The sequence below is a fragment of the Phocoena phocoena genome, chromosome X (assembly GCF_963924675.1).
Source record: "Phocoena phocoena chromosome X, mPhoPho1.1, whole genome shotgun sequence".
NCBI lineage: Eukaryota > Metazoa > Chordata > Mammalia > Artiodactyla > Phocoenidae > Phocoena > Phocoena phocoena.
The window spans coordinates 125949242-125975032 of NC_089240.1; the positions used below are offsets into that span (position 1 = coordinate 125949242).

A 25791-nucleotide genomic window follows, 5' to 3' on the forward strand; every position below is an offset into this window, starting at 1 on the left:
CGTCCCAGCTTACCCTTCCCCCTCCTCGTGTCCTTAACTCCATTCTCTACCTCTGCGTCTTTATTCCTGTTCTGTCCTGAGGTTCTTCAGAAGCATTATTATTATTATTTTTTTTAGATTCCATATATATGTGTTAGCATGCGGTATTTGTTTTTCTGACTTACTTCACTCTGTACAACAGACTCTAGGTCCATCCACCTCATTACAAATAACTCAATTTCACTTCTTTTCATGGCTCAGTAATATTCCATTGAATATATGTGCCACATCTTCTTTATCCATTCATCTGTCGATGGACACTTCAGTTGCTTCCATGTCCTGGCGATTGTAAGTAGAGCTGCAGTGAACACTGCGGTACTTATCTCTTTTTGAATTATGGTTTTCTCAGGGTATATGCCCAGTAGTGGGATTGCTGGGTCATAGCGCAGTTCCATTTTTAGTTTTTTAAGGAAGCTCTATACTGCTCTCTATAGTGGTTCTATCAATTTACATTCCCACCAGCAGTGCAAGAGTGTCCCCTTTTCTCCACACCCTCTCCAGCATTTATTGTTTGTAGATTTTTTGATGATGGCCATTCTGACCAGTGTGAGGTGATACCTCATTGTAGTTTTGATTTGCATTTCTCTAATGATGACTGATGTTGAGCATCCTTTCATGTGTTCATTGGCAATCTGTATATCTTCTTTGGAGAAATGTCTATTTAGGTCTTCTGCCCATTTTTGGATTGGGTTGTTTGTTTATTTGTTATTGAGCTGCATGAGCTGCTTGTAAATTTTGGAGATTAATCCTTTGTCAGTTGCTTCGTTTGCAAATAGTTTCTCCCATTCTGAGGGTTGTCTTTTGGTCTTGTTTATGGTTTCCTTTGCTGTGCAAAAGCTTTGAAGTTTCATTAGGTCCCATTTGTTTATTTTTGTTTTTATTTCCATTTCTCTAGGAGGTGGGTCAAAAAGGATCTTGCTGTGATTTATGTCATAGAGTGTTCTGCCTATGTTTTCCTCTAAGAGTTTGATAGTGTCTGGCCTTACATTTAGGTCTTTAATCCACTTTGAGCTTATTTTTGTGTATGGTGTTAGGAAGTGTTCTAATTTCATTCTTTTACATGTAGCTGTCTCGTTTTCCCAGCACCACTTATGGAAGAGGCTGTCTTTTCTCCACTGTATATTCTTGCCTCCTTTATCAAAGATAAGGTGACCATACATGCATGGGTTTATCTCTGGGCTTTCTATCCTGTTCCATTGATCTACATTTCTGTTTTTGTGCCAGTACCATATTATCTTGATTACAGTAGCTTTGTAGTATAGTCTGAAGTCAGGGAGCCTGATTCCTCCAGCTCCATTTTTCTTTCTCAAGATTGCTTTGGCTATTCGGGGTCTTTTGTGTTTCCATATAAATTGTGAAATTTTTTGTTCTAGTTCTGTGAAAAATGCCGTTGGTAGGTTTTTTTTTTAAAAACAAATTTATTTATTTTATTTATTTATATTTGGCTGCACTGGGTCTTTGTTGCTGCTCACGGGCTTTCTCTAGTTGTGGTGAATGGGGGCTACTGTTGGTTGTGGTTCGCAGGCTTCTCATTGCGGTGGCTTCTCTTGCTGCAGAGCATGGGCTCTAGATGCATGGGCCTCAGTAGTTCTGGCTCACAGGCTCTAGAGTGCAGGCTCAGTAGTTGTGGCGTACAGGCTTAGTTGCTCCGCGGCATGTAGGATCTTCCCAGACCAGGGCTCAAACCCGTGTTCCCTGCATTGGCAGGCATATTCTTAACCGCTGTACCACCAGGGAAGCCCACACTGGTAATTTGATAGGGAGTGCATTGAACCTCAATCAAAGTAGGTTGCTTTGGGGAGTATAATCAATTTCACAGTGTTGATTCTTCCAATCCAAGAACATGGAATATCTCTCCATCTGTTTGTATCGTCTTTAATTTCTTTCATCAGTGTCTTATCGTTTTCTACATACAGGTCTTTTGTCTCCTTAGGTAGGTTTATTCCTAGGTATTTTATTCTTTCTGTTGCAGTAGTAAATGGGAGTGTTTCCTTAATTTCTCTTTCAGATTTTCATCATTAGTGTATAGGAATGCAAGAGCTTTCTGTGCATTAATTTTGTATCCTGCTACTTTACCAAATTCATTGATTAGCTCTAGTAGTATTCTGGTAGCATCTTTAGGATTCTCTATGTATAGTATCATGTCATCTGCAAACAGTGACAGTCTTACTTTTCTTCTCTGATTTGGATTCCATTTATTTCTTTTTCTCCTCTGATTGCTGTGGCTAAAACTTCCAAAAGTATGTTGAATAACAGTGGTGAGAGTGGGCAACCTTGTCTTGTTCCTGATCTTAGTGGAAATGGTTTCAGTTTTTCACCACTGAGGATGATGTTGGCTGTGGGTTTGTCATATATGGCCTTTATTATGTTGAGGTGAGTTCCTTCTGTGTCTACTTTCTGGAGAGTTTTTATCATGCATAGGTGTTGAATTTTGTTGAAAGCTTTTTCTGCATCTGTTGAGATGATCATATGGTTTTTCTCCTTCAGTTTGTTAATATGGTGTATCACATTGATTGATTTGCATATATTGAAGAATCCTTGCATTCCTGGGATAAACCCCACTTGATCATGGTGTATGATCCTTTTAATGTGCTGTTGGATTCTGTTTGCTAGTATTTTGTTGAGGATTTTTGCATCTGTGTTCATCAGTGATATTGGCCTGTAGTCTTCTTTTTTGTGATATCTTTGTCTGATTTTGGTATCAGGGTGATGGTGGCCTTGTAGAATGAGTTTGGGAGTGTTCCTCCCTCTGCTATATTTTGGAAGAGTTTGAGAAGGGTAAGTATTAGCTCTTCTCTAAATGTTTCACAGTATTCACCTGTGAAGCCATCTGGTCCTGGGCTTTTGTTTGTTGGAAGATTTTCAATCACAGTTTCAATTTCAGTGCTTGTGATTGGTCTGTTTATATTTTCTGTTTATTCCTGGTTCAGTCTGGAAAGGTTGCTTTGGGGAGTATAATCAATTTCTAAGAATTTTTCCATTTCTTCCAGGTTGTCCATTTTATTGGCATATAGTTGCTTGTAGTGGTCTCTCATGATCCTTTCTGCAGTGTCAGTTGTTCCTTCTCCTTTTTCATTTCTAATTCTATTGATTTGAGTCTTCTCCCTTTTTTTCTTGATGAGTCTGGCTGATGGTTTATCAATTTTGTTTATCTTCTCAAAGAACCAGCTTTTATTTTTATTGATCTTTGCTATTGTTTCCTTCATTTCTTTTTCATTTATTTCTGATCTGATCTTTATGATTTCTTTCCTTCTGCTAACTTTGGGGTTTTTTTGTTCTTCTTTCTCTAATTGCTTTAGGTGCGAGGTTAGGTTGTTTATTTGAGATGTTTCTTGTGTCTTGAGGTAGGATTGTATAGCTATAAACCTCCCTCTTAGAAGTGCTTTTGCTGCGTCCCATAGGTTTTCGGTCGTCTTGTTTTCTTTGTCATTTGTTTCTAGGTATTTTTTGATTTCCTCTTTGATTTCTTCAGTGATCTCTTGGTTATTTAGTAGCGTATTGTTTAGTCTCCATGTGTTTGTATTTTTTACAGTTTTTTCCTGGAATTGTTATCTAGCCTTATAGCGTTGTGGTTGGAAAAGATACTTGATACGATTTCAGTTTTCTTAAATTTACCAAGGCTTGATTTGTGTCCCAAGATATGATCTATCCTTGAGAATGTTCTATGAGCACTTGAGAAGAAAGTGTATTCTGTTGTTTTTGGATAGAATGTGCTATAAATATCAATTAAGTCCATTTTGTTTAATGTGTCATTTAAAGCTTGTGTTTCCTTATTTGTTTTCATTTTGGATGATCTGTCCATTGGTGAAAGTGGGGTGTTAAAGCCCTCTACTATTATTGTGTTATTGTTGATTTCCCCTTTTGTGGCTGTTAGCATTTGCCTTATGTATTGAGGTGCTCCTACGTTGGCTGCGTAAATATTTACAATTGTAATATCTTCTTCTTGGATTGATCCCTTGATCATTATGTAGTGTCCTTCTTTGTCTCTTGTAATAGTCTTTATTTTAAAGTCTATTTTGTCTGATATGAGAATTGCTACTCCAACTTCCTTTTGATTTCCATTTTCATGGAATATCTTTTTCCATTCCCTCACTTTCGGTGTGTGTGTGTCCCTAGGTCTGAAGTGGGTCTCTTGTAGACAGCATATATATGGGTCTTGTTTTTGTATCCATTCAGCCAGTCTGTGTCTTTTGGTGGGAACATTTAATCCATTTACATTTAAGGTAATTATCGATATGTATGTTCATGTTACCATTTCCTTAATTGTTTTGGGTTTGTTATTGTAGGCCTTTTCCTTCTCTTGTGTTTCCTGCCTAGAGAAATTCCTTTGGCATTCATTGTAAAGCTGGTTTGGTGGTGCTGAGTTCTCTTAGCTTTTGCTTGTCTGTAAAGGTTTTAATTTCTCCATCGAATCTGAATGAGATCCTTGCTGGGTAGAGTAATCTTGGTTGTAGGTTTTTCCCTTTCATCACTTTAAATATGTCCTGCCACTCCCTTCAGGTTTGTAGAGTTTCTGCTGAAAGATCAGCTGTTAACCTTATGGGGATTCCCTTGAATGTTATTTGTTGCTTTTCCCTTGCTGCTTTTAATATTTTTTCTTTGTATTTAAGTTTTGATAGTTTGATTAATATGTTTCTTGGAGTGTTTCTCCTTGGATTTTTCCTGTTTGGGACCCTCTGCACTTCCTGGACTTGACTGACTATCTCCTTTCCCACGTTAGGGAAGTTTTCAGCTATAATCTCCTCAAATATTTTCTCAGACCCTTTCTTTTTCTCTTCTTCTTCTGGGACCCCTATATTTCGAATGTTGGTACATTTAATATTGTCCTAGAGGTGTCTGAGACTGTCCTCAATTCTTTTCATTCTTTTTTCTTTATTCTGCTCTGCAGTAGTGATTTCCGCTATTTTATCTTCCAGGTCTCTCGTCTGTTCTTCTGCCTCATTAATTCTGCTATTGATTCCTTCTAGAGAATTTTTAATTTCATTTATTATGTTTTCATCATTGTTTGTTTGCTCTTTAGTTCTTCTAGGTCCTTGTTAAACGTTTCTTATATTTTCTCCATTCTATTTTCAAGATTTGGGATCATCTTTACTATCATTATTCTGAATTCTTTTTCAGGTAGGGTGCCTATTTCCTCTTCATTTATTTGATCTGGTGGGTTTCTACCTTGCTCCTTCATCTGCTGTGTATTTCTCTGTCTTCTCATTTTGTTTAACTTACTGTGTTTGGGGTCTCCTTTTGCAGGCTACAGGTTTGTAGTTCCCGTTGTTTCTGCTGACTGCCCCCTGTGGCTAAGGTTGCTTCAGGGGCTTGTGTAGGCTTCCTGGTGGAGGGGACTGTGCCTGTGTTCTGGTGACTGGGGCTGGATCTTGTCTTTCTGGTGGGCAGGGCCATGTCCAGTAGTGTGTTTTGGGGTGTCTGTGAAGTTAGTATGATTTTAGGCCGCCTCTCTGCTAATGGGTGGGGTTGTGTTCCTGTCTTGCTAGTTGTTTGACATAGGGTGTCCAGCACTGGAGCTTGCTGGCCGTTGAGTGGAGCTGGGTCTTAGCGTTGAGACGGAGATCTCTGGGAGACCTCTCGCCGATTGATGTTACGTGGGTCCAGGAGGTCTCTGGTGGTCCAGTGTCCTGAACTTGGCTCTCCCACCTCAGAGGCCCAGTCCTGACAGCCGGCCAGAACACCAAGACCCTGTCAGCCACACGGCTCAGAAGAAAAGGGAGAAAAAAAAGAAAGAAAGAAATTTAAAAATTAAAAGAAACAAAATAAAATAATTATTAAAATAAAATAAATTTTAAGTAATAAAAAAAGAGAAGAGAGCAGCCAAACCAATAAACAAATCCACCAATGATCTCAAGTGCTAAAAACTGCACTAAGATAAACATAAAAATCAGGAACCAGTCAGTCGCACACAGTAAACCCCACCGCCTCAATTTGGGATGATCCGTCGTCTCTTCATGTACTCCACAGATGCAGGCACATCAGGTTGACTGTGGGGATTTAGTCCACTGCTCATGAGGCTTCACTCTCCCCAACTTCTTAATGTTGGGGTGCCCTAGGGCTCAGTCCTCACATCGTTTCTTTTCTTTCTGTATGCTTCATCCCTTACTGATCTCAGCCAGTCCCATGATTTTAAATGCATGTATTTCAAATCTGTCATCTCCTCCCCATTGCCACTCCATCCCCCTTAGTTCAGGCCTGGCCAGCTCCCTCGGGACTATTGTGGCAGTCTCCCTGTCTCCTTCCAACCCACTGTCCCCACTGTAGCAGATGGGGCATTACATAAAGCAGATCTGGTGCTGACTCTCCCCAGCACAAACCCCTCTGAGTCTGCCCACGGCCTACTGGGTTGTGGGCAAACTCCTCAGCGCCACGTTTGGGGCCCTTAGTGATCTGGCCCTGGCCCACCTTTCCAACCTCGTCTCACCTCTCTCGCCTTGCCTCAACCGTGCCCTGCTACTTATGGCACCCCTGGTGGCCGCCACCAACCCCCCACCCCCTGAGCCTCCCCACTGCTTCTCATAGAATCTATCCCTGGCCAGCCAGAAGCAAGTTCCTCCTGGCCCTTCAAGTTCTCTCAAGTAAGACCTCCTCCATGACTGTGACTCGTGACTTTCCCGCCTAGCTTCCTCCTCTAGACCGTCCTGGGATGGCTGCTTGTTCCTTTGCAGCCCCACCACATGTGTCTCAGACTAGGAAGCCCCGGCGCACTCTATCGCCTCTGTTGTTTACAGGTCTTCTCCTGCGACTAAACCACAAGTGAATTATTCATTGAGCACAGATGCTGGGTCTCATGTATAGTGTACCCCAGGTTCCTAGCCAGGGGCCTGGCCTCCACTGGACCCCATGAAACCACCAGAAATCCTGAGGGCTGGGTGGGGGACGCCTTGCACGCACCGTAAGAGTTCAGTGCGTCTCTATTAAAAGAAAGAATGAATCTTAAGTTGTAAACTGTCAGTGCAAAACTTCCCCTGGTGCCTTAAATACTGAGGAGTAGGTTCCACAAATTATTTTATATAGAAGTACAGAAGTAATGCAATGCATGCAGCCACTCTGGAAAACAGTATGGCAGTGCCTCAAAAACTTAAAAATAGAACTACCATACGATCCAGCAATTCTGCTTCTGAGTATATACCCCAAAAACAGGGATTCAGACACTTACTTGCACACCCATGTTCATAGCAGCATGACTCACAGTAGCCCAAAGGTGGAAGTAACCCAGTGTCCATCAACAGGTGAATGGGTAAATAGACTGTGGTCTACCCATACAGTGGGATGTCATTCAGCTTTCAAAGGGAAGAAGATTCTGACACCTGCTACAACACGGATGAATTAAGAGGACGTTATGCTAAATGAAAGAAGCCAGTTGCAAAAGGACAGATAAACTGCATGATTCCACGTGTATGAAGTATCTAGAGCAGTCGAATCTGTAGAGACAAAGGAGGATGAGGGGGTCCAGGGGCTGGCGGAGGGGAATAGGGAGTTACTCTTTCAGTTTGGGAAGTTCTAGAGACGGATGCTGGTGATGCTTGTACAACAGTGTGAATGTACTTAATGCCACTGAGCTATACACTTAAAATGGTTATGCTGGTAAATTTGATATGTATATTTCACTACAATTAAATGTTTTTTAAAAAAAAGAAGGCAGTATACTGTTCCTCTGAGGGGTTCATGTTGACTTGATCATTTATTTCTTTTTCTGTCTTTCTTGGTGGCGATTTCATAGGCCCAGTATTTCTTGATTTTCCCATGTGGTGATCGCCTTGTATCTTCATAACTTTCCTTTTCATCCTTTTGCTTAGGCATCAGATTACTCCAAGTTTTTGTTAGAATGCTCACTCGTGAGCTGTTTTTAACTTGACATTTTCAGTGTCTTTGTCAGTCCTGTTTATGTGTTTGAAATTATCTTTTACCTTTTAATGTGAATCTATTAACAGCTTGTAAAATATCAAAAGGTATGATATACAATACTGGATATCAGTTATGTCTTAAAACTGGAAGAAAACCTGGAGATACAATCCCAAACTGCCTTGAAGACTCCCCATTACCATTTCAACAGTGAGGCTTTGAGGTTCTCTGAGTCATGCAGAATTGGCTAAAACTTGTGAACTGTTAATTGTTGTTTTGATTCTCGGACTTCCTGACATTTCTGAAAAATGGGGGCAAAAAACTACACTTGTGGAGAAAACGGCAGTCGTCATGTGCTTTGTGAGCTGCTAATTGCTGGTCCCACATTGACACCAAGCACTTGGCGTGGTGGCTGGGGTGGACTGAAAGGTCGGCTGGCCTTTTGCTTATGACTTCTCCATCTCCACTACACTAAAGGGCACTTATAAAGCAATCAACGTGTAAAAACAGGACGCTGAAATTTTGTTTCCTAAGAGTAATGGCAGTCGGTTCAATGCAGTGAATGTTTTTGAGTGCCTTTTATGTGCCTGGAATTCTGTGAGGCCTTGGGACATATAAATGAGACATGCTTCTTGCCACCAGGCAATTTAAAGTGACTTTTGAGAGGACCATGGCATACATTAAAATGTTTAACCTCTTGATTGTTTTCAGCGAGTGGGCCATGGCAATGACAACCATGCAGATGCTGACCGATCCCCTATATTTCTTCAGTTTATTGACTGTGTTTGGCAAATGACAAGACAGGTGAGAGATTTCAAGTCTTATTTCTGACCTTTATAGTCTGGTCTAAGCATATCTTAAAGTTGAAGACAAACTTTAATTTCAGGTTCGTTCAAAGTGAAGATTATGTGTGTTAAATATGACCCCTTCTGTTATTTAACTCAGTTTGATTCTAATTACTTAGAAATATAAGCAGAAAATTGGAAACAACCAACTTCACACCTAAAGGTGCTTTTCTCCTGCAAGCGGTTTTTGTCCGTCATGCTGTCCGGCAGCTGTGCAAACCCTGCCCCTCAGTCCTTCTCTTTCTTTCACTTGCCCTCTCTCTGTCAGGGTAAGCAAGCACAGCCCGCTGCTGGGCAGGTACTGGAAGATTCCCAGGAGTTAGAAATGGGGATGTGACTGAACAAAGTGGGTGGAGACCAGGGAATCCAGGACCCTCTACGCCCCACCCCAGGCCCCAGCCCCTCCCACCCCAAGGTGAGGAGGAAAAGGACTGTCCCAGGACCGGTGGCAGACACAAAGCTGCTGAGTGTCTTGTCGTTTCTTACCCAGCAGTGCGTGGGGCCCTGGTAAGCCAGGTGGCCACGCAGGGGTCTCCCTTCCCTAAGCTAGTCGGCCCGGTGGTCAGCAGGCCAGAAGGCACGTGCTGTTTCTTCCCTCATCTCCAGCGTCGAAACCCAAGTTTGGGGTCTTACCCTCATGATAGGACATTGTGCCATGCAAATGGACCTGGAATCAGAGCCAGAGAACAAGCCAGAGTGCCGGAGACAGCCAGAGGGACCAGAGACAGGAGGGAAACCAAAATAGAGGCAGAGATACAGTGAGAGGGACAGAGGCGAGGGAGAGGCAGAAAAAGCAAGATAGAAAAGCATGGCCTGGGCCCTCTCCTCCCTGTTGACCTGGAGGTCTGGCCTTGACTGCCTCGGGCACACGAAGGGGACCGTATCATGTTAAAGATGCGCCTGCTTGGGCCCTGCCCCTGGACACCCTTCTTCCTGTGGGCCTGGGGAGAGGCCCAGGTGTGTGTAGGTCTTAAAAGCTCCCCAGGTGGTTCTGATATGAAAATGAGTTACAGGACAAGTGATCCAGACAAGTGGTTCCCAGTGCAGTCCTGGGGCCAGTAGCCTCAGCCTCCCTGGAACCGAGAGATGCAGGTTCTCAGGCCCCGCCCCAGACCTGCTGACCCTGGATGGGGGGCAGCACTCTGTTTCACAAGCCCTCCAGGGATTCTGCTCTACTGGGGTGCTGCTTAAACTTGACTGTGCACACAGATACCCTGGGGATCTTGTCAAAATGCAGTTCTGATTCACGGGTCTGGGGCAGAGCCTGAGAGTCTGCATTTCTAACAAGCTCCCAGGCTGTGCTACTGGTCCACAGATCACACTGGAGTAGGAAGGATCATGAGAGGATAGATAGATATGCCTTCAGAAATTAGAAAATAATTGGGCTGGCCTGGGGTTCTAAGCAACCAAAGTACATTTCACAGAGTCCTCAGGCCCTCCCTTAGAACTTCCTCGCACTTTTAGACCTAGCTTCCCCAAGCTGATTGGGCTCTTGCCCAATCTGAGTGCGTAGTTCACGGCTGATTCAAAGCAGCCAGTTAGGTAGAGGGGTGGGGGTAGAGGAGGGGTGGTCTCAGCGGCGGGCACCCGATGGTATGAGTTACAGGGAACAGCAAACACATACTCAAAAGGCACGGACCCTGGCCTCAAGTCTTACTGTTTTGTAGTGCCGTGTACTCGCAATTTGTATTGATTCCAAGCCAGTAACAAAATTAAACGATGGTTACATTCAGGTTAAGACAGGAAGGTATGAAATACATTTCAGAAAAATTACATAAAAAGGCTGAGCACAGAAAATAATTCTGATGCTTCTGAAGGGATAAGCACCATTTTTGTGGATGTGAAGTAGCTTATTCCTCCCAACTGCCTAAAGTGCGTGTGTGTGTGCGTGCGTGTGCGCGTGCGTGTGCGTAACATCTTCAAACTGACTTCCATTCTTCATATTGCTTAGTGTCTATTTTCATGTCTAATTTATATAATTTTTGTAATGTTTGATTTTTAAGAAAGAAAATGAGGGGTTTGGGTTAGGTTTCAGATGCCTCTCACAAGCTTTAAGATTCTGTCCATGAAATGTGTATAATTAATTTCTTTTAAAATACCATTGTTAATGCATTAGGAGACACGCCGGTAATCAGTCTAACTATGAATTAAGTTACAAGTGAATGAGATATGTAGCTTGTCAGAAAAGATGCAGTAATGTGACAAGATTAACTTATTTTTAGGTTTCCTACTGCTAAATCAAATAAGCTAAGTCAGTGTAACGTTGTTAGACATCTCAATGAAATGAACTAGTCTGTGTGCACAAATTGATGTCAAAGGAACTGGGAAAAAGTCATTGAAGGACTCCAGAGAAGAGTCTCAAAGACATTCTGCAATAACCCCAGTTTAAACAGACTTTTTACCCTTTTGGATCGGTTTAATAGTTGATGTTTTTGTCCATCAAGAGGTGCAGAATTTCATTATGGATTTCTATGGGGTTTTTGAGACCACACTTTTTAAAGTATATGGTATAGTTTCCAGGAGAAAAGGCTAAAAGAAACTGTGAATCACAGAAGCTTAATCTTGTATTTGTATCTAGCGGTTGCTACTTCCTCTGATGAAATGTTTCCTGAACTGAGTTTAACACCACACTGCCCTTCGGATGCGAATAGCAGTCCTGACCTAACATGAATAGATGGAGCCTTTGTGTCCCCGTGTTTCGGGTGCCAACCGGCTTGGGCTGAGCCTCGCCCACCCTGACCTCCCATACCTGCTACCCACTTGGCCGGAGTAAGGCTTGTAGTCAGTGGCGATGCCCCCCTCCACGGCCTGCCCAACCAAGCTCGCAGATCCAGAATGCGGGCTCAGGGTTAGGACTAAAGACTCATGACTTCAAAAATATGTCAATAGAAGCTTTGCTGTCCTGTTGATAAATGTATATTTTTAAACATTTGAAAATGAAATACAGACCTTCCATTTCTATCCTTTATTTAATTGCTTCAGTATATATGTAACTGTTATATTTTTGCTTAAAATTCATAAATTTCTTGGTGCCAATAACTTATAAATAGAGCATGACTAAGCTGCATAGAAAAATACTAGAAAAAATTGACATAATGTACTTGGCCAGATTTAGTTGATTTAGTTCATCATTGATTTGGTTCACCATTGATTTAGTTCATCTAAGAACAAGATTAAAAAAAAAGTTATGTGTTTCTCTGAGAGCAGTCCTTAAGGTAGACAGAGGCAAATCTTAATCTAGGGCAGCTGAGCAGAATTCCTTAGGTTGGCTAATGTCATAGCCTGGTGAGGAAAATAACAATTTCAGATGGAGTTTGGACAGTCCTGCATTGACCATTGTTTCGAATTGAGAAGCTTGTCTCTGGTCTAGTAAAGTAATAAAGATAAGCTTAAAAAATAAACTTTCCATCAGTGACTCTGGTTGTCACTCTAGAGATGACAGAATTAGTTGTGACAGTCTGCAAACATCTCTGATTAGGGAATAGATCTTTAAAGTACACTGATGCACAAAAATATGATGGGTAATTCTATTTGGTCTTGTTCTAATTGCCTTTGCTTCATTGAATAGGTGATGAATATTTCACTATGTTTTTACATTAGAATTCTGGTACATGGTAGGCTCCCAGTACATGCCTGCTGCTAGGATCACTGTCATCATTTCCAGATCGTCTCTGTCATGGCTACTAAATGTCAGCTACTGGCTAGAAACTCACGGCAATGGTAATTCTTTGCTGGAATTCTGCTAGCCCCATTAAGAATTACCTGAAACAGCAATTGAGAGGATCATGTGGTTTTCCTCCTTATTCTGTCAATATAGCGAATTACAATAATAGTTTTTTTTTGTTTTTGGTAACCTTGATCTTCAAATCTTAAAGCAGCCTTGCATTCCCGAGACAAACCCCACTTGGCCATGTGGTGTTACCCCTTTTACATTGTATATTGCCAGGTTCAGTGTGCTTACATATTGGTAAGAATCTGGGGATGTATGTCCATGGAGTTGTCTCTGTGGGAAGGCTTTTAATTTCGAGTTGTTTGTTTAATAGAAAAGGACTTTCTATTTCTTCTTCAGTCACTTACCTGGGAATCCCCCTCCCTTCTCTGTGACTCAGAATGTGCTTCCACAAGGGAAGCTGGGACAATAGTAGGACTTGTCTCATTGGCTTCCATTCTGAGCTGGGGCGGGGTGTGGTTATCACAGTCCTGTGCTCCTGGCTGTTGCCAGTGTCTGCAAACAGCTGGGTCATATATTTTGTCCAGCTCTCTAGTTGTTTCTGGCACAAGGATGAATGCAGGCTGTTCTGTCATCGTGGCGAGAAGTGGAAGCTCCATAAGCTTTCTTAGGCACTGAAAAGTACAACAGTTTTTGTTGCTTCAGGTTGTTTCTCAGCCAGATCTATAAGCTTGGCCCGGAACCTAGAGACAATTAAGTTCTACGTGGCCTCAGTTTTCCTTTTAATCTTTGACTATATTCCAAGTTGTAGCTTAGCTGTCTTTCACAAAAAACTTAGTACCAATTTGTTTTAGAAATTGAACTTTAAAACTAAACCTTATTTCTCTCTCCATTTAAGTTTCCTTCAGCATTCGAGTTTAATGAACTATTCTTGATTACAATTTTGGATCACCTTTATAGCTGTCTCTTTGGGACTTTCTTGTGCAACTGTGAACAGCAGCGACTGAAAGAGGTAAGTGTATTATATCCTCTGGCTTTCCTGATTGCTCGAGTGCCTTTCCCATTAAGTGCCACTGCAGAAGGGGGACTGAAATGGAGAGGGGACTTGGGTCTCACCCTGCTGCTGTCTGTAAATGGAGGGGTTGCACGAAATGCCCTCCCAGGGTTCACCAGCCCCAGCGCATGTGTCTAATCTTCCAGCTGAGTTGACGAAAGCCCCTTCCTTTACGGGTGCGGGGGCCCAGGGAGCCCACAGCTCCCTGAGGTCTCTAGTGTCAGGACTAGACTCTGGACCCCCTAATCTCCAAATGCTGTGATGCTGCTCGTCTTTCTCTGTGCTCTTGGGCAGAAGGGTACTGGGAGACCGTGGACAAGGAAGTCTGTAGATGAGCCCAAACCTCTCCCGAGGTAGCAAGCTCAACTTCGTTTCCATCAAGCTGATAAAGGAGCAGTTACCAAGCTTCTCTGTTAGATTTACCTCTTCCTTTTCTCCTCACTTTGGGATAAAAGACAGAAATGATCAAAAGTGAGGAAGCATTGGGAGAAGGCAGCTTAAAGAGTGTCCTCTGGTTCACAGAAAAGGACTTCTGCCAGCGGGTTTAGTGTGCTAGAACATTCGAGAACTTAGGAGAAAACGGCAGGCCCCCAGAGCCCGCCTCCCTCTCTCTCAGCGCACAGCTGACCACTCCCTCACCCTATGCCCTCTCTGGTTCTCCCCCACCTCGCTGGCTTTCCCTGCTCAGTCTGTTTCCTTTTAACCCATCTCTAAACTTGGAGTCGCCCGGGCCCAGGTCCTCTTCTTGTTCTCTCTCCAGGTAGCTTCATCTGTCTTGGGGATCCAAATGCTGTTTTCCTCTTCCTCCCTCACCCTTTTGCATCCCACTCGGTGGCACCTCTGCCCATCTAGATGCTAAGGCCACATACATAGGGGCCATCTTCAATCCCTCCCTCGCCCTCACCTCAGCTGCCACGTTCAGTCCCTCAGTGAGTACTGCCAGCCCTGTCCCAGGATGGATTTGCAATCTGGCCACCCCTCACTACTCCACCACGACAAGCCTAGTTGAAGCCTACCCAGCCCGCAGTCTTGCATCTGGAACTAAGGCAGCTGCCCAGAAACGAGCATTTCTGACCTCCAGTGAATCCAAGCATAGCGACCAGGGCAGCGCTCCCAAACTTCAGACTGGTCACGTGGCTCTCCTCTGCTTGAAACCTGCCTGTGGCTTCCCACTGTGATCAGGGTGAAGTCCACATTCCTGAGGGCCCAGTGTGATGGGGCCCTGTTAACCTCCTAATGAAGAAAAAGGATTTAAATGAGTGGATTTTATGGTATGTGACTTATCTCAGTAAAGCTGTTTTTAAAGAAAATGTCAACAGAACAATATGGCTCATATGTAGAATTTAAATCCTTATGGTCTTATCTTTTTTTTTAATCAAAATGTACTCTAAAAAATCAGTTCTCTTGAGATATAATTTACATACCATACAATTAACCCTTTTAAAGTGGACTGTTCAGTGGTTTTTAGTATATTCAGGGTGCAACCATCCCCACCGTCTAATTTCATAAAATTCTCATCACCCCAAAAAGAAGTCCCATACCCGTTAGCAGTCACTCCCGATTCCTCCCTCCGCCCAGCCCCCGGCAACCACTAATCTACTTTCCGTCTCTGTGAACTCACCTCTTCTGGACATTTTGTATAAATAGAATCATACAGTATTTGTCCTCTTGTGTCTGGCTGATTTCACTAAGCATACTGTTTTCAAGGCTCATCCATGTTTGGCATATACCAGTGTGTCGTTCCTTTTTCATGACGGAATAATATTCCATTGTATGGACAGACCATAATTTGTTTATCCAGTCATCAGCAGATGGACATTTGGGTTGTTTCTACTTCGGGCTCTTATGAATACTGCTGCTATGAACATTCATGTTCAAGGTTTTGTGAGGACATATGCTTTCACTTCTCTTGGGGAGACACCTAGGAGTCGAATTGCTGGGTTCATATGGTAGCTCTATGTTTAACCCTTTGAGGAACCACCAGACTGTTTTCCAAAGCAGTTGCAACATTTAACATTTTTACCAGCAATGTCTTAGGGTCCCATTTTCTTCACATCTTTGTAGACACTTGTTATTGTTTATCTTTTTGATTCTAGCCATCCCAGTTGGGTGTGAAGTGGTATTTCATTGTGATTTTTGTGTGCATTTCTCTGATGACTAATGATGCTGAGCATCTCTTCAGGTGCTTATTGGCCAACTGTATATGTCTGTGGACAAATGTTTATTCCGATCCTTTGCCCATTTTTATTTGGGTTATCTTGTTATTATTGAGTGAAAGAGTTCCTTATGTATTCTTTACATACGCAAATCCCTTATCAGATACGATTTGCAAATACTCTCTTCCATTCTGTGCACTGTATTTTCACTTCTTTGATGGTGTCATTTGAAACACACGTCTTTAATTTTGATGAAGTCCAAGTTGTCTGGGTTTTTTTTGTTCTTATTGTTGCTTGTGCTTTTGTTGTCATATCTAAGAAGCCATTGCCTAACTCAAGGTCATGGAAGTTTAAGCCTATGTTTTCTTCTAAGAGTTTAGCTCTTGTGTTTAGGCCTGTTGTCCATTTTGAGTTACTTTTTGTATGTGGTGTGAGGTAACGGTTCAACTTCATTTTTTTGCATGTGGTTATCTAGCTGTCTCAGCACTGTTTGTTGAAAACATTGTCTTTCTCCCATTGAGTTTTCTTGGCATCCTTGTTGAAAATCAGTTGACCATAAATGTGAAGGTTCATTTCTGTACTCTATTCTATTTCATTGATGTGTATGTCTATGTCTGTCCATCCTATGCCAGTACCACCTGTATTGATTACTGCAACTTTGTAGTTAAGTCTTGAAATTGGGAAGTGTGAGACTTCCAAATTTGTTCTTTTTTCCCAAGATTGTTTTGGCTATCTGGGGTCCCTTGAATTATTGCTGGTGTTTCTCTTGTAAATATGAAATATAAAATATGAAGAGATCCTAATCTCTTGTGTCTAGACAACTTGGGGAGAAGTCAGCTGGCTTGGGAGCAGCAAAACGGTGGAAAACACTCCTGGCCTCACTGTTTTCTCACTTTGGCTTTGTACTTGATCCACGTTTAATGTCGATCTGCCCCATCATGCCTGTGGGTTTGGGTGCCTGCATTCCGATGAGCAATGCAAAGTTACAGTGTACTGTAAAATTGGGAGGTGGGGATCTATAATTTAATGATATATTCTCTATATAAGGCTTCTTCAGCCTGCCACCCCACAGGTTTTCCCCCAGATAGCCATGATTTTCCAGTGAAAGGAATCTTATCTGTAAATTCTACCTATGGTCCTTAATATTAAGGGTCACACAAGCAAGGTGCAAAAAAGAATAAAAAATGTATTTGTTAAATATGGGCCCCATCGTCCTGGGATTGTTAGAAGGTTCTCATTCTGCCTTCAAACAGGCACAATCGCCAGATGTCATCTAACTCAGCAGTACGTTTTTCTAGGACAGTAACTAGTCTGTTTTTGGGTCATGTGTGCAGAGGGATGGGGTGGGACTTAGTAAATGTTCCTGGTTTTTATCAGTCGAACCCCCTTCATTATTCAAGTCCTTTTCTCCACGTGGTACACATTCTTGAGGCTGTGAAGTTGAATTTATTTCAGTGTGTTCCTTTTTTTGTTTTTCAGGATGTCTATACGAAGACTATATCTCTGTGGTCTTATGTCAATAGCCAGCTGGATGAGTTTTCTAATCCCTTCTTTGTGAATTATGAAAACCACGTCCTATATCCTGTTACTAGTCTGAGTCATTTGGAATTATGGGTAAACTATTACGTGCGATGGAATCCACGAATGAGGCCTCAGGTATCTTTTTGTTTTTCTTTTCCAAAAAAGCATATCTTTCTGCCCAAGGAAAGATGGTGGTGTAGAATTAAGTGAAGGTACACAGCTGATGAAGTGTTGTAAATTACTGCATTTGTCAGTCCTTCCGATGACTCTCGGTCACAGCTTATAGACTCTGGTAGCACAACAGAAAGAGGGCACGTGCCGAGTCACAGAGCACGCACCCCCTTGAGGAAGGGGTCGTCCCCTCCCTTTTCACTGTAGCATCTCCTGAGACTGAAAAAATATTACAGAACAGTGCACAGCAGGGCCAGGCAACCGAGCTGTGGTCGCCCTTGGTGTTCAGTGGCTGAGCTCTTCCAGCTGGGTGGCTGGGACATGGTGGGTGTGGTTGAGGAGAACAAGGCAGCCAGCCCTCACCTCCACGGGCACATGGGGCTTTTTACTGAGGGTTCTGGGCTTTTTTTTTTTTTTAAGTTGAATTATCTTCGGGTTTACTGGCCATGCACCAGGAGCACGTCTCCAGGGCCCAGTTTGACCTCATCACTTCTGTTGGCCCCGGATGTGCAGATACGTCTTTCCTCTCTGCCCCCCTCCTGCCTGATCCCTCCCTCTTGCTCTGCACCTTCAGAGCCTCTCCAGGCATGTTTCATCTGTCTCCTCCTGCTTGGGCAGCCGTGACAAAGTCCCACAGACTGGGTGGGTCAAACAACAGAAATGTATTGTCCCCCAGTTCTGGAGCCCGGAAGTCCAAAATCAAGGTGTCTCAGGGTTGGTTCCTTCTGGGGGCCGTGAGGGCAGGATCCGTTCCAGGCCTCTTTCCTTGGCCTGTAGACGGCCATCTGCTCCCTGTGCCTTTTCACATCATCTTCCCTCTATGTGTATCTGTGTCCAGATTTCCCCTTTTCATAGGGACACCAGTCATACTGGATTAGGGCCACCCTACTGACCTCATTTTAACTTCATTACCTCTGTAAAGACTCTCTCTGCAAATAAGGTCACATTCTTTGGTACTGAGGGTTGGAATTTCAACTTATGAATTTAGGGGGGACACCTGTAATAGTCCCCAAGCCCCACTAACCGCGGGGAGGACTGAACTGTTCATGTCCCTCTCAGTTGCATGGCATGTGAACGTTGACAAGGCCGTCACTTCACTAACCTTCCCTCCATGCTGGAAATTCGCTTGCTGTAGCCTTGGCTTCGGGCTCCGTCCTGACAGTGCAGCCTGCCGCCTGGGGCACCACTCCCCGCTTGTGCACAGCTCACCACTCCCCTCTCCTCGCCTCGCCACTCGCCTCCTCTTTCCCTTACTCTGCTTCCTTGCTCCATGCACCAGTTCCGCGAAGCTTCAGCTACGGAAGCCCTTTTGTCCTCTAACCCTCTGGGTGAGTTGGCTGCGCTGCCCTGGAGACCTGAGGACTGTTCTCCAGAAGGCCACTATCAATCAGGGCCTGTTCAGCACAGTACTCGTCCTTCTCCCGGAGCAGCCCCTGAACCGGGCCTCCCGTCGCCCCCCACCTATGGCCGTCTCCTGGCCTGAGATGGATGCCGCATCCCGCCAGGGGCCCCTCAAACCCTCTGACCTCAGAATGCCTTCCCTGCCCTCGGCCTCACACCACGCCAACAGGGGATGCTCAGAGAACCTTCTTTTCTTAGGAAACCTTCCCTGACCTGACCCGCCCCTGCACTTACTCTGAGGGCCCTTCTGTCGCCGCATATGAGGCAAATGTCTAACGCGGGCATGGGGCCACTAGCTGCTTGCTTCCCGTGTTGAAGTGGCCAGGGCAGCGGGCACGGCCCCACCGGCGCAGACATGCTGGGCGCCAGCAGGGCCAGAGCACGTTTCTACCTACCGAACACCAGGGTTCTGGATGTAATGTGTGTTTGTTTTGAGTCGCAAAAATGCCAACTTCTTTTAGGAGTTGTAAAACGTTCCCTTTATTGAACAACATCGGAAGTAGCTGAGGCACAGTCTCGGCTCTTTTCCCATGGAACCAGACAGTTAAGAATCGGCCGTGGCCTTCAAAAGGCCACCTCACAAGCATGGTCCCCAAACCTGTCCCCTTCCCTCTTGTAACCCACATGTCTTGCCTTGTGACTCTGGAGTCGTGCAGCCAAAGTCAGTCCTGCGACGGCCCCTTTGGTGCCTGGCGGCCTCCTGTCACCCGCCCTGCCCCCGCTCCAGGCCTCTGGGTCTGTCATCTCAGCTCCCGGATTCCCTTCTCCAGGCCACGGGGACAAGGTGGTGTTCATCGCCTTTCCCCTCTCCTCTTAGATTTGGCATTCCGCAAGGCTGGCCCCTGACACAAGCGCTGTGATGAGACTGAATCACCCCCAGGCGAGCTCCCGGAGCGGTGCTCTGCCCTGACCCGGTGCCCTGACCCGGCTCGTGGTCCTAGGCTGCCAAATCCAGGGCCCCTGGAGCGCTGCTTTCCAGTCTTGAGTCACTTAGGCACCCAGGCCTCTGGCAGCTTCTCCTACGTGTTGTGTTGTTTGTTAGAAATGCACCAGCCTGGGTCCTGAGCCCCAGCCAGGCTCCGAGACGCCACTGAACAGCCCCCGGTGGCTTCTTCCCACCGGCCTGAAGGTAAGATCCTGACCTTGGCTTCAAGGCCCTGTGTGGTCTAACCCCAGCCTGCCTCCCCTGGTCACCCCTCTCCAAGTCCTGCCTCTTCTCCCTGTGGAGGTCTCCTGCCGCCCGCCTCCCTCTGCTGGCGCTACCAGCGTGGCCCTGTGCTGGTCACGAACTTGGTGAGGACAGGGCCCAACTCCTTCAAGCCTGCATGCTGCATGCGCCTCTGTTCTCGAAAGCACACGAATTCGTGCTCATCTGAGCACACTCAGGACGGTCACGAGACGCGCAGGCATCGCTGCTCCGGGATGAGGCTGGCGGGCGCCCCGGCCAGGGCCAGACCCCGACCCTGGCGGTGAGTCAGTGCCCGCTGCGGGGAAGGTCCCCAGCCTTCTGAGACCTCGCGTGGGTGCGAGTGGCAAATGGATCCCTACAGAGCCCGGCACAGTGCTTGGAGGGCGGTCAGGGGGTGGTCTAGCTCTGTGCGTCCCCCCTGCATCTTCAAGTGAGGCCTTGATCGCAGGGGCTGTGGGCCACCACAGCGTTGCAGGAAGCTCACGGTAGCAGCGCAGCACGGGCACGGGGAGGGCAGCAGCGGGGCCTGGCCAGGGGATCAGCATGAAGGCTGGTGTCCAGTGATGGGGCAGAGAGCCGGGCTGGCCAGAGCAGAGGCGGGGGGCAGAAAAGAAAAGCAGGGACACAAGGTGGCTGGCCTCTTTGAGGAGGAGGAGCTAGGATAGCTGCCTGGAGGGGGCCGCCCGCGCCTCCATCAGAGGCTGGCTGTGTGGGACTCTTGTGGCGTTCTGTGTCACACATGCTAGCGCTGGGCGACTGGCCCCGAGACGGGCATTTTCTCAAACAAGCATGCCTTTGGTCTATTGTAAGTGAAGATAACGTGTGAGAAAAGATAACGAAGCCTGCGTGGAGACTAAGGTGAGAGTCTCGGGCCTGGGTGGGTGTGAAGTCGCGTGTTACCCGCGTGGCTCGCCTCTCTCTGACCCCAGGGCCTGGCTGTTAGTAATGGTAGCTTGATCGCAAAGCGACTGGAATCAAGTCCCACAAAACAAGAAAATACCCAGTAGGTCCAAGGCTAAGAGGGGAGCTGTTCTCCACCTCCCAGCGGCCTCTGGAATCAGCAACAAACAAGGCAGCTTCCCTTGTTCTGGGGGCCTTTGCCATCGGACTCCCACACTGCCGCCTTCTCTCTCCTTCCCGGGGCCAGTCAGGAGTGTGTTCTGAGCCGCTTCTGTGTGGGTTACCGAGCACCCTCGTGTGTTGCAGACACCTGGCTGCCTCCCCCCGCCGCCCCTGCCTTGTCCGACTCTGTCGTCCCTGTCCCTCTGTCCCTCATCCCTCGCATGTGCTCACCTCTCTGGTCACTCGCTCTCAGGTCTCGTCTCTCTCTCACCTGTCTCCTGCCTTCCCTCTTTGTGCACTGGGGTGGTCACCACTGGCACCCCTGATGGGACGGCTCCCAGACTTCGTGGGGAGGTCAGGATGAAACACGCAGGCGTGGCAGGAGTGCAGAGTCTCCAAAAGTCCCCCGCCCGGAGCAAGTGCCCTTCCAGCCAGTCCCTGTAGGATGAAGCCCAGCCTGTGAGTGAAAAGGGTCGGGGGATAGTGCCCCAGGCAGAAGGGACAGCACATGTGTGGCATCTTCCAAAACCTGGAATGTTCGGGAATGCAGGAGGGGAGAAGAGGCAGGACTTGGAGAGGGGTGACCAGGGGAGGCAGGCTGGGGTTAGACCACACAGGGCCTTGAAGCCAAGGTCAGGATCTTACCTTCAGGCCGGTGGGAAGAAGCCACCGGGGGCTGTTCAGTGGCGTCTCGGAGCCTGGCTGGGGCTCAGGACCCAGGCTGGTGGCTGCTGTGCAGAAGCTGGACGGGGGCCGAGGGGAAGCAGGGGGAGCTCCCCAGACCCCACCCCATACCCCCTCCGCCCCTCAGGTGGCGACTTCCCTCCCCTGTCTGCTTCGCTCCACGAGGGCAATGCCAGGTCTGGGCTGTCTGGGCCGCAGCAGGTGCCCAGGGCAGCTTGTGAGCTGAGCACGGGAGGGAGTGGGTGCTGTGGCCAGAAGAGTCGGGCTGGGAGGCCCCACGGCCCGGGAGCACCCTTCGCATCTCTCTGCTCCGCGCATCGACGGGTGCAGGAATCGGCTGAGGCGGGGCGGGGGGCGGCGCTGGCGTGGCCGGCAGAGGCTTTGTGAACAGGGATGGGAGCCAGTGGCCCGGGCCCCTCCCCCCGCACTGCCCCCTCCAGGGCCTTCTGCCCGCGCCCGTCCTGGCTGATGAAGACACGTGGCTGCGAGGTGCTGGAGGTGCCGGTTTAACAGAAGGGTTTTCAGTTAGCAGCGCGACGTACGGAGATGCAGAAACGGAGGTGCAGGGGGTGTGCGGGGCCATGGCCACCGATGCTGCTGGGTGGTGGCCTCAGCCGAGGCGCGCGTTGGGAGCACCCGCTGGGGAGGATGGCCAGGCCACGGCTCGCGGGGAGGGGCCCCTGTGCCCGCGGCGGTGAGGGCGAGGGGCGGGAGGCAGGGACCAGGCTGGGGAGCGGCGGCGGCGCTGACCCGTGTCTCTGCCCGCAGACGCCCATCCACCAGAACCTCAAGGAGTTGCTGGCTGTCCGCGCGGAGCTGCAGAAGCGGGTGGAGGACCTGCAGCGGGAGGTGGCCGCACGCGCCTCGGCCTCGTCTGAGCGGGGCTCCTCGCCGTCACACTCGGTCACGCCCGTGCACACGTCGGTCTGACGCCGCTGTCCCTGCGGCCCGGGCGGGGCGCCTGCGACTTGTCCGATTAAGGCCCGTGCCCGCCGCCTCTCGACGGCGCTTTCCACCAGTGACCGACCGTGTGCTAGGGAACAGCGTAAGTGCTGTTGTGTCGTCAACACCCTTTTCCCTCCTGCCAGCGCTTTTCCAGGGCCGAGTGGGGGACACTCAAGCGAGCGGAACGCAGGGCTCAGGCTCAAGGTGGGGAATCCTCGTTAAAAGCCACCCCACTCCCCTAGAGGCCGTGGCCAGCCCCGTGGCTCCTTCCTGCTCTCTGCTCCCCTCCAGGGTTTCTCAGTTAACTGTGCCGGGGAAGACAGGCCGTTACCCTCTTCCCCAGGGTCTCCTCGCGCCAGGGGTCCTCCGGTACCACTTCCTGCTGTGTACATATAAGGTATTTTTAAAAGAGAGAAACATGCCTTTATTTTCCTACGTCCTTTTTTTATGTTTAGACTAGTCACCCAAGGAGGCATCTGCTTGACGGGACTGGGTGAGGAATTTTCAAACCAAGCTCATGCTAACTTTTACGTGGTACATTTGAAGCACAATTTGAATGTGGCCACTTAAGGCCACGTGTTCTGTCCTCACCCGACTCTGGGACCTGCCACTTCCCACTGCTGACAGCTCTCTGTCACAGCGGGTCTGCTCTCGCCTGTTATCTGCTGTCTGAAATAATCGTGCTCGTTTTATCGAGATCCCTTCAACGCGGTTTATTCCCGTCACTGCACGTCGGTGTTTTAAAGCAACAACTGTGCTGTGATTTCGGATGCCGAAAGCAGAGCACTCGCCTCCCTCCGTTTCCTCATCTCAGAGCCGCTCGGGCCTCTCCTCCCCATCTCACACCTTCACTCCCTGGCTGGGCTCTGGGACTCCATCAGTCTGGGCAGGAATTAATTGACCGTCAGCTGGTCCATCCACTAGAGCTAGAGCTCTGAGCTGCTCCGCGTGGCGCGTCGCGCAGAATCTTGCACATTTGCGCCCCGCCCTCCTCCTCCTGGTGCCCAGGGCCGCGCCCATGCCTGCCAGCCCCGCCCGGGACCCCAGCGCTGCAGGAATTAAGCTTGCCTTTGAGTGGGGGGAGCTCATCGGGTCAGACCTGCATGCCACTGCCTTGTAGTATCTGGTTGGTTTCAAATTCCTGGATGCTACCCAAAGCCCTACACAGGGACCTGATTTTTGAAAACATCATCCTTAAAGGTTTTTTACACTCAAATAGTTAGAGAGTAGATGTTTTTTCAACTTGGAACCTTCTGATTCTTGTAGAAAATTATCTGGTATCTATAAGGTATCAAATATTTATTCGAGGTAATTTGATAACCTAAAATCAATTCTCCATTTTTATCATCTGGGGGATTTGCTTCTAAACTGTGTTTTAATTGACGTAGCTTTTGATTCATGCTTCCCGCATAGCTGAAACCTTATTTACGAAGGGATAAACTGGATTATACATTGACGTACTGATTTTTTAAAAATGGGGACCCATTTTTTCCCCAGAAATATCACATAATCCCCAGCTGCACTAAGACTGCCAACCTTGGTGTGGACTGGGGGATGCTTCTGACAGAGCCAGAGAGGCCGAGTGGGTCGTTCTTGCCAATGTCAACGTCCTGGGCCCTAGGAGGACCCCTAGAAGCTCCCATTCCGTTTGAAAGCAGCACAACAGATCATTTTCCTTTGTGTGTTCCTAGCACAAGACTGTTTCTAAAACAACTTGAAGTACAGTTTTGTCACCTAAGCACTTCTTTTTTCGGTTTTATTTAAGTGTACTAGAATGTAAGATCTTTACGGTTGAGGTTTTTAAAGACTGGTGCAGTATTGTATTTGCGTCATCGGATGCACCGTATTTCAATCTGTAATTAAAGTAATGTTTGCTCTGTGGTCTCATTTTTTGTTGTCCTTTTAAGTTTTCTTTTGGTGATTTTTCCCTTGTGGAAAATCAGTAAGCGTTCAATACATGTCATTATGTTACATGCCAAGCACAGTTAGTACATGTGAAGTACCCTTACGTGATTTCCTTCATTTACTAAGTTGTAAGTGCAATTTATCATAAGGGCTGAGTGTTTTGGCTGAAACGGGCAACTATTCTGACTTTTAAATCTGAAACGCCCCTGCACTTTAACCTTGAGAAAATGCTGCAGATGTGAGGAAAGGACTGGACCCCCTGAGAGGCAGGTGTGGCCCCGAGGAAGCAGGGCCAGCTTTCCAGCCCATGAGTCCTAGATCTTAAGTGGGACAGACTTCTGAGAAGCCCTGGGGTCCCCCTCCCCCTGCCCCAGAGTCTCCGGAGGGAATGCTGGCCTTTACGGGGCTGTGAGAGGCCTGGACGAAACCACACCAGCCCCTGCGGACCACCCTTCTTCTAAGGCCTGGTGTCCCGTCCCTTCTCCACGCGGCAGTCACTGCAGCCGTGGGCCCCGGCAGCGACGCCCGAGCGGCAAGGCCGGGAGGGCCGCAACTTCTGCACGGCAGTCACGTGGGGGCTGGGTTTGAGGACTCGGTGCTATTTTACTACAAGGCCGCTCTGGCAGGAAGGCGCCACCCACCGCAGTGTGAAGCCCAGCCAGCGGCCCCGCATCTTCCTCACGCTCTGCTCCCAGTTTGCAAGGCGCACCGTGTGACAAGCGCACGCCTTGTCCGCAGCAGAGCTCGCTGCTTGCGCGGCCCCGGCCCCGGCCCCGCTGCGCTTTCTCGGGCTCAGACAGCCACACGTCACCCAAGTCGACCCCGGCTACTGGCTTTCTTTGAAGAAGGCAGAGCAGTGGGCTTAGGAGTCGCGAGTTGGGGGCCTGCCTCTGCCCCTCCCCCTCCCTACCCCCGTGACGTGGGGCACGGCCTTAGCTCCCTGTGCCACGCAGGGGACCGCCCCCGGGAAGCCCGACACGAAGCCGCACAGCAAGAGGGGAAGTGCAAGAGCCCTAACCCTCTTGAGAAAGGCCCTTGGCTGGCGGGGAGGGGAAGGAGGTCGCCTCCATATAATAATTAATTAGGAAAAAACAGCATCGCTTAACAAACAAAGGGAGTGCCTTCACACCGTCAGAATACAGGGATCCGTCAGGTTCCCTTTCGTTTAATGCGAACACGAGAGAGCTTACAATTCACAATTAAACACGAGCACAGAGAAAGTACCGGGGATCCTGAGGTCAGTGTCAGCCTCTTCTTCCTCAGAGAACTGGTAGTGGCCCCCACCCCAAGCAGCCGAGGCAGTG

The 25791-nt window shown here is 47.5% G+C and overlaps 1 protein-coding gene across 3 annotated transcripts in view; it reads left to right on the plus strand.

The window, feature by feature from the left end:
* MTMR1 (myotubularin related protein 1) overlaps positions 1-22567 on the plus strand; it is a 68525-nt gene extending 45958 nt beyond the window's left edge. For all 3 annotated transcript variants that reach the window (XM_065900348.1, XM_065900347.1, XM_065900349.1), the window contains 4 exons: positions 8596-8688; positions 13298-13411; positions 17089-17265; positions 22406-22567. In XM_065900348.1, the coding sequence (XP_065756420.1) occupies positions 8596-8688; positions 13298-13411; positions 17089-17265; positions 22406-22567 (546 nt within the window). The remainder of the gene's footprint in view (positions 1-8595; positions 8689-13297; positions 13412-17088; positions 17266-22405) is intronic.
* The last annotated feature ends 3224 nt before the right edge of the window (positions 22568-25791 follow it).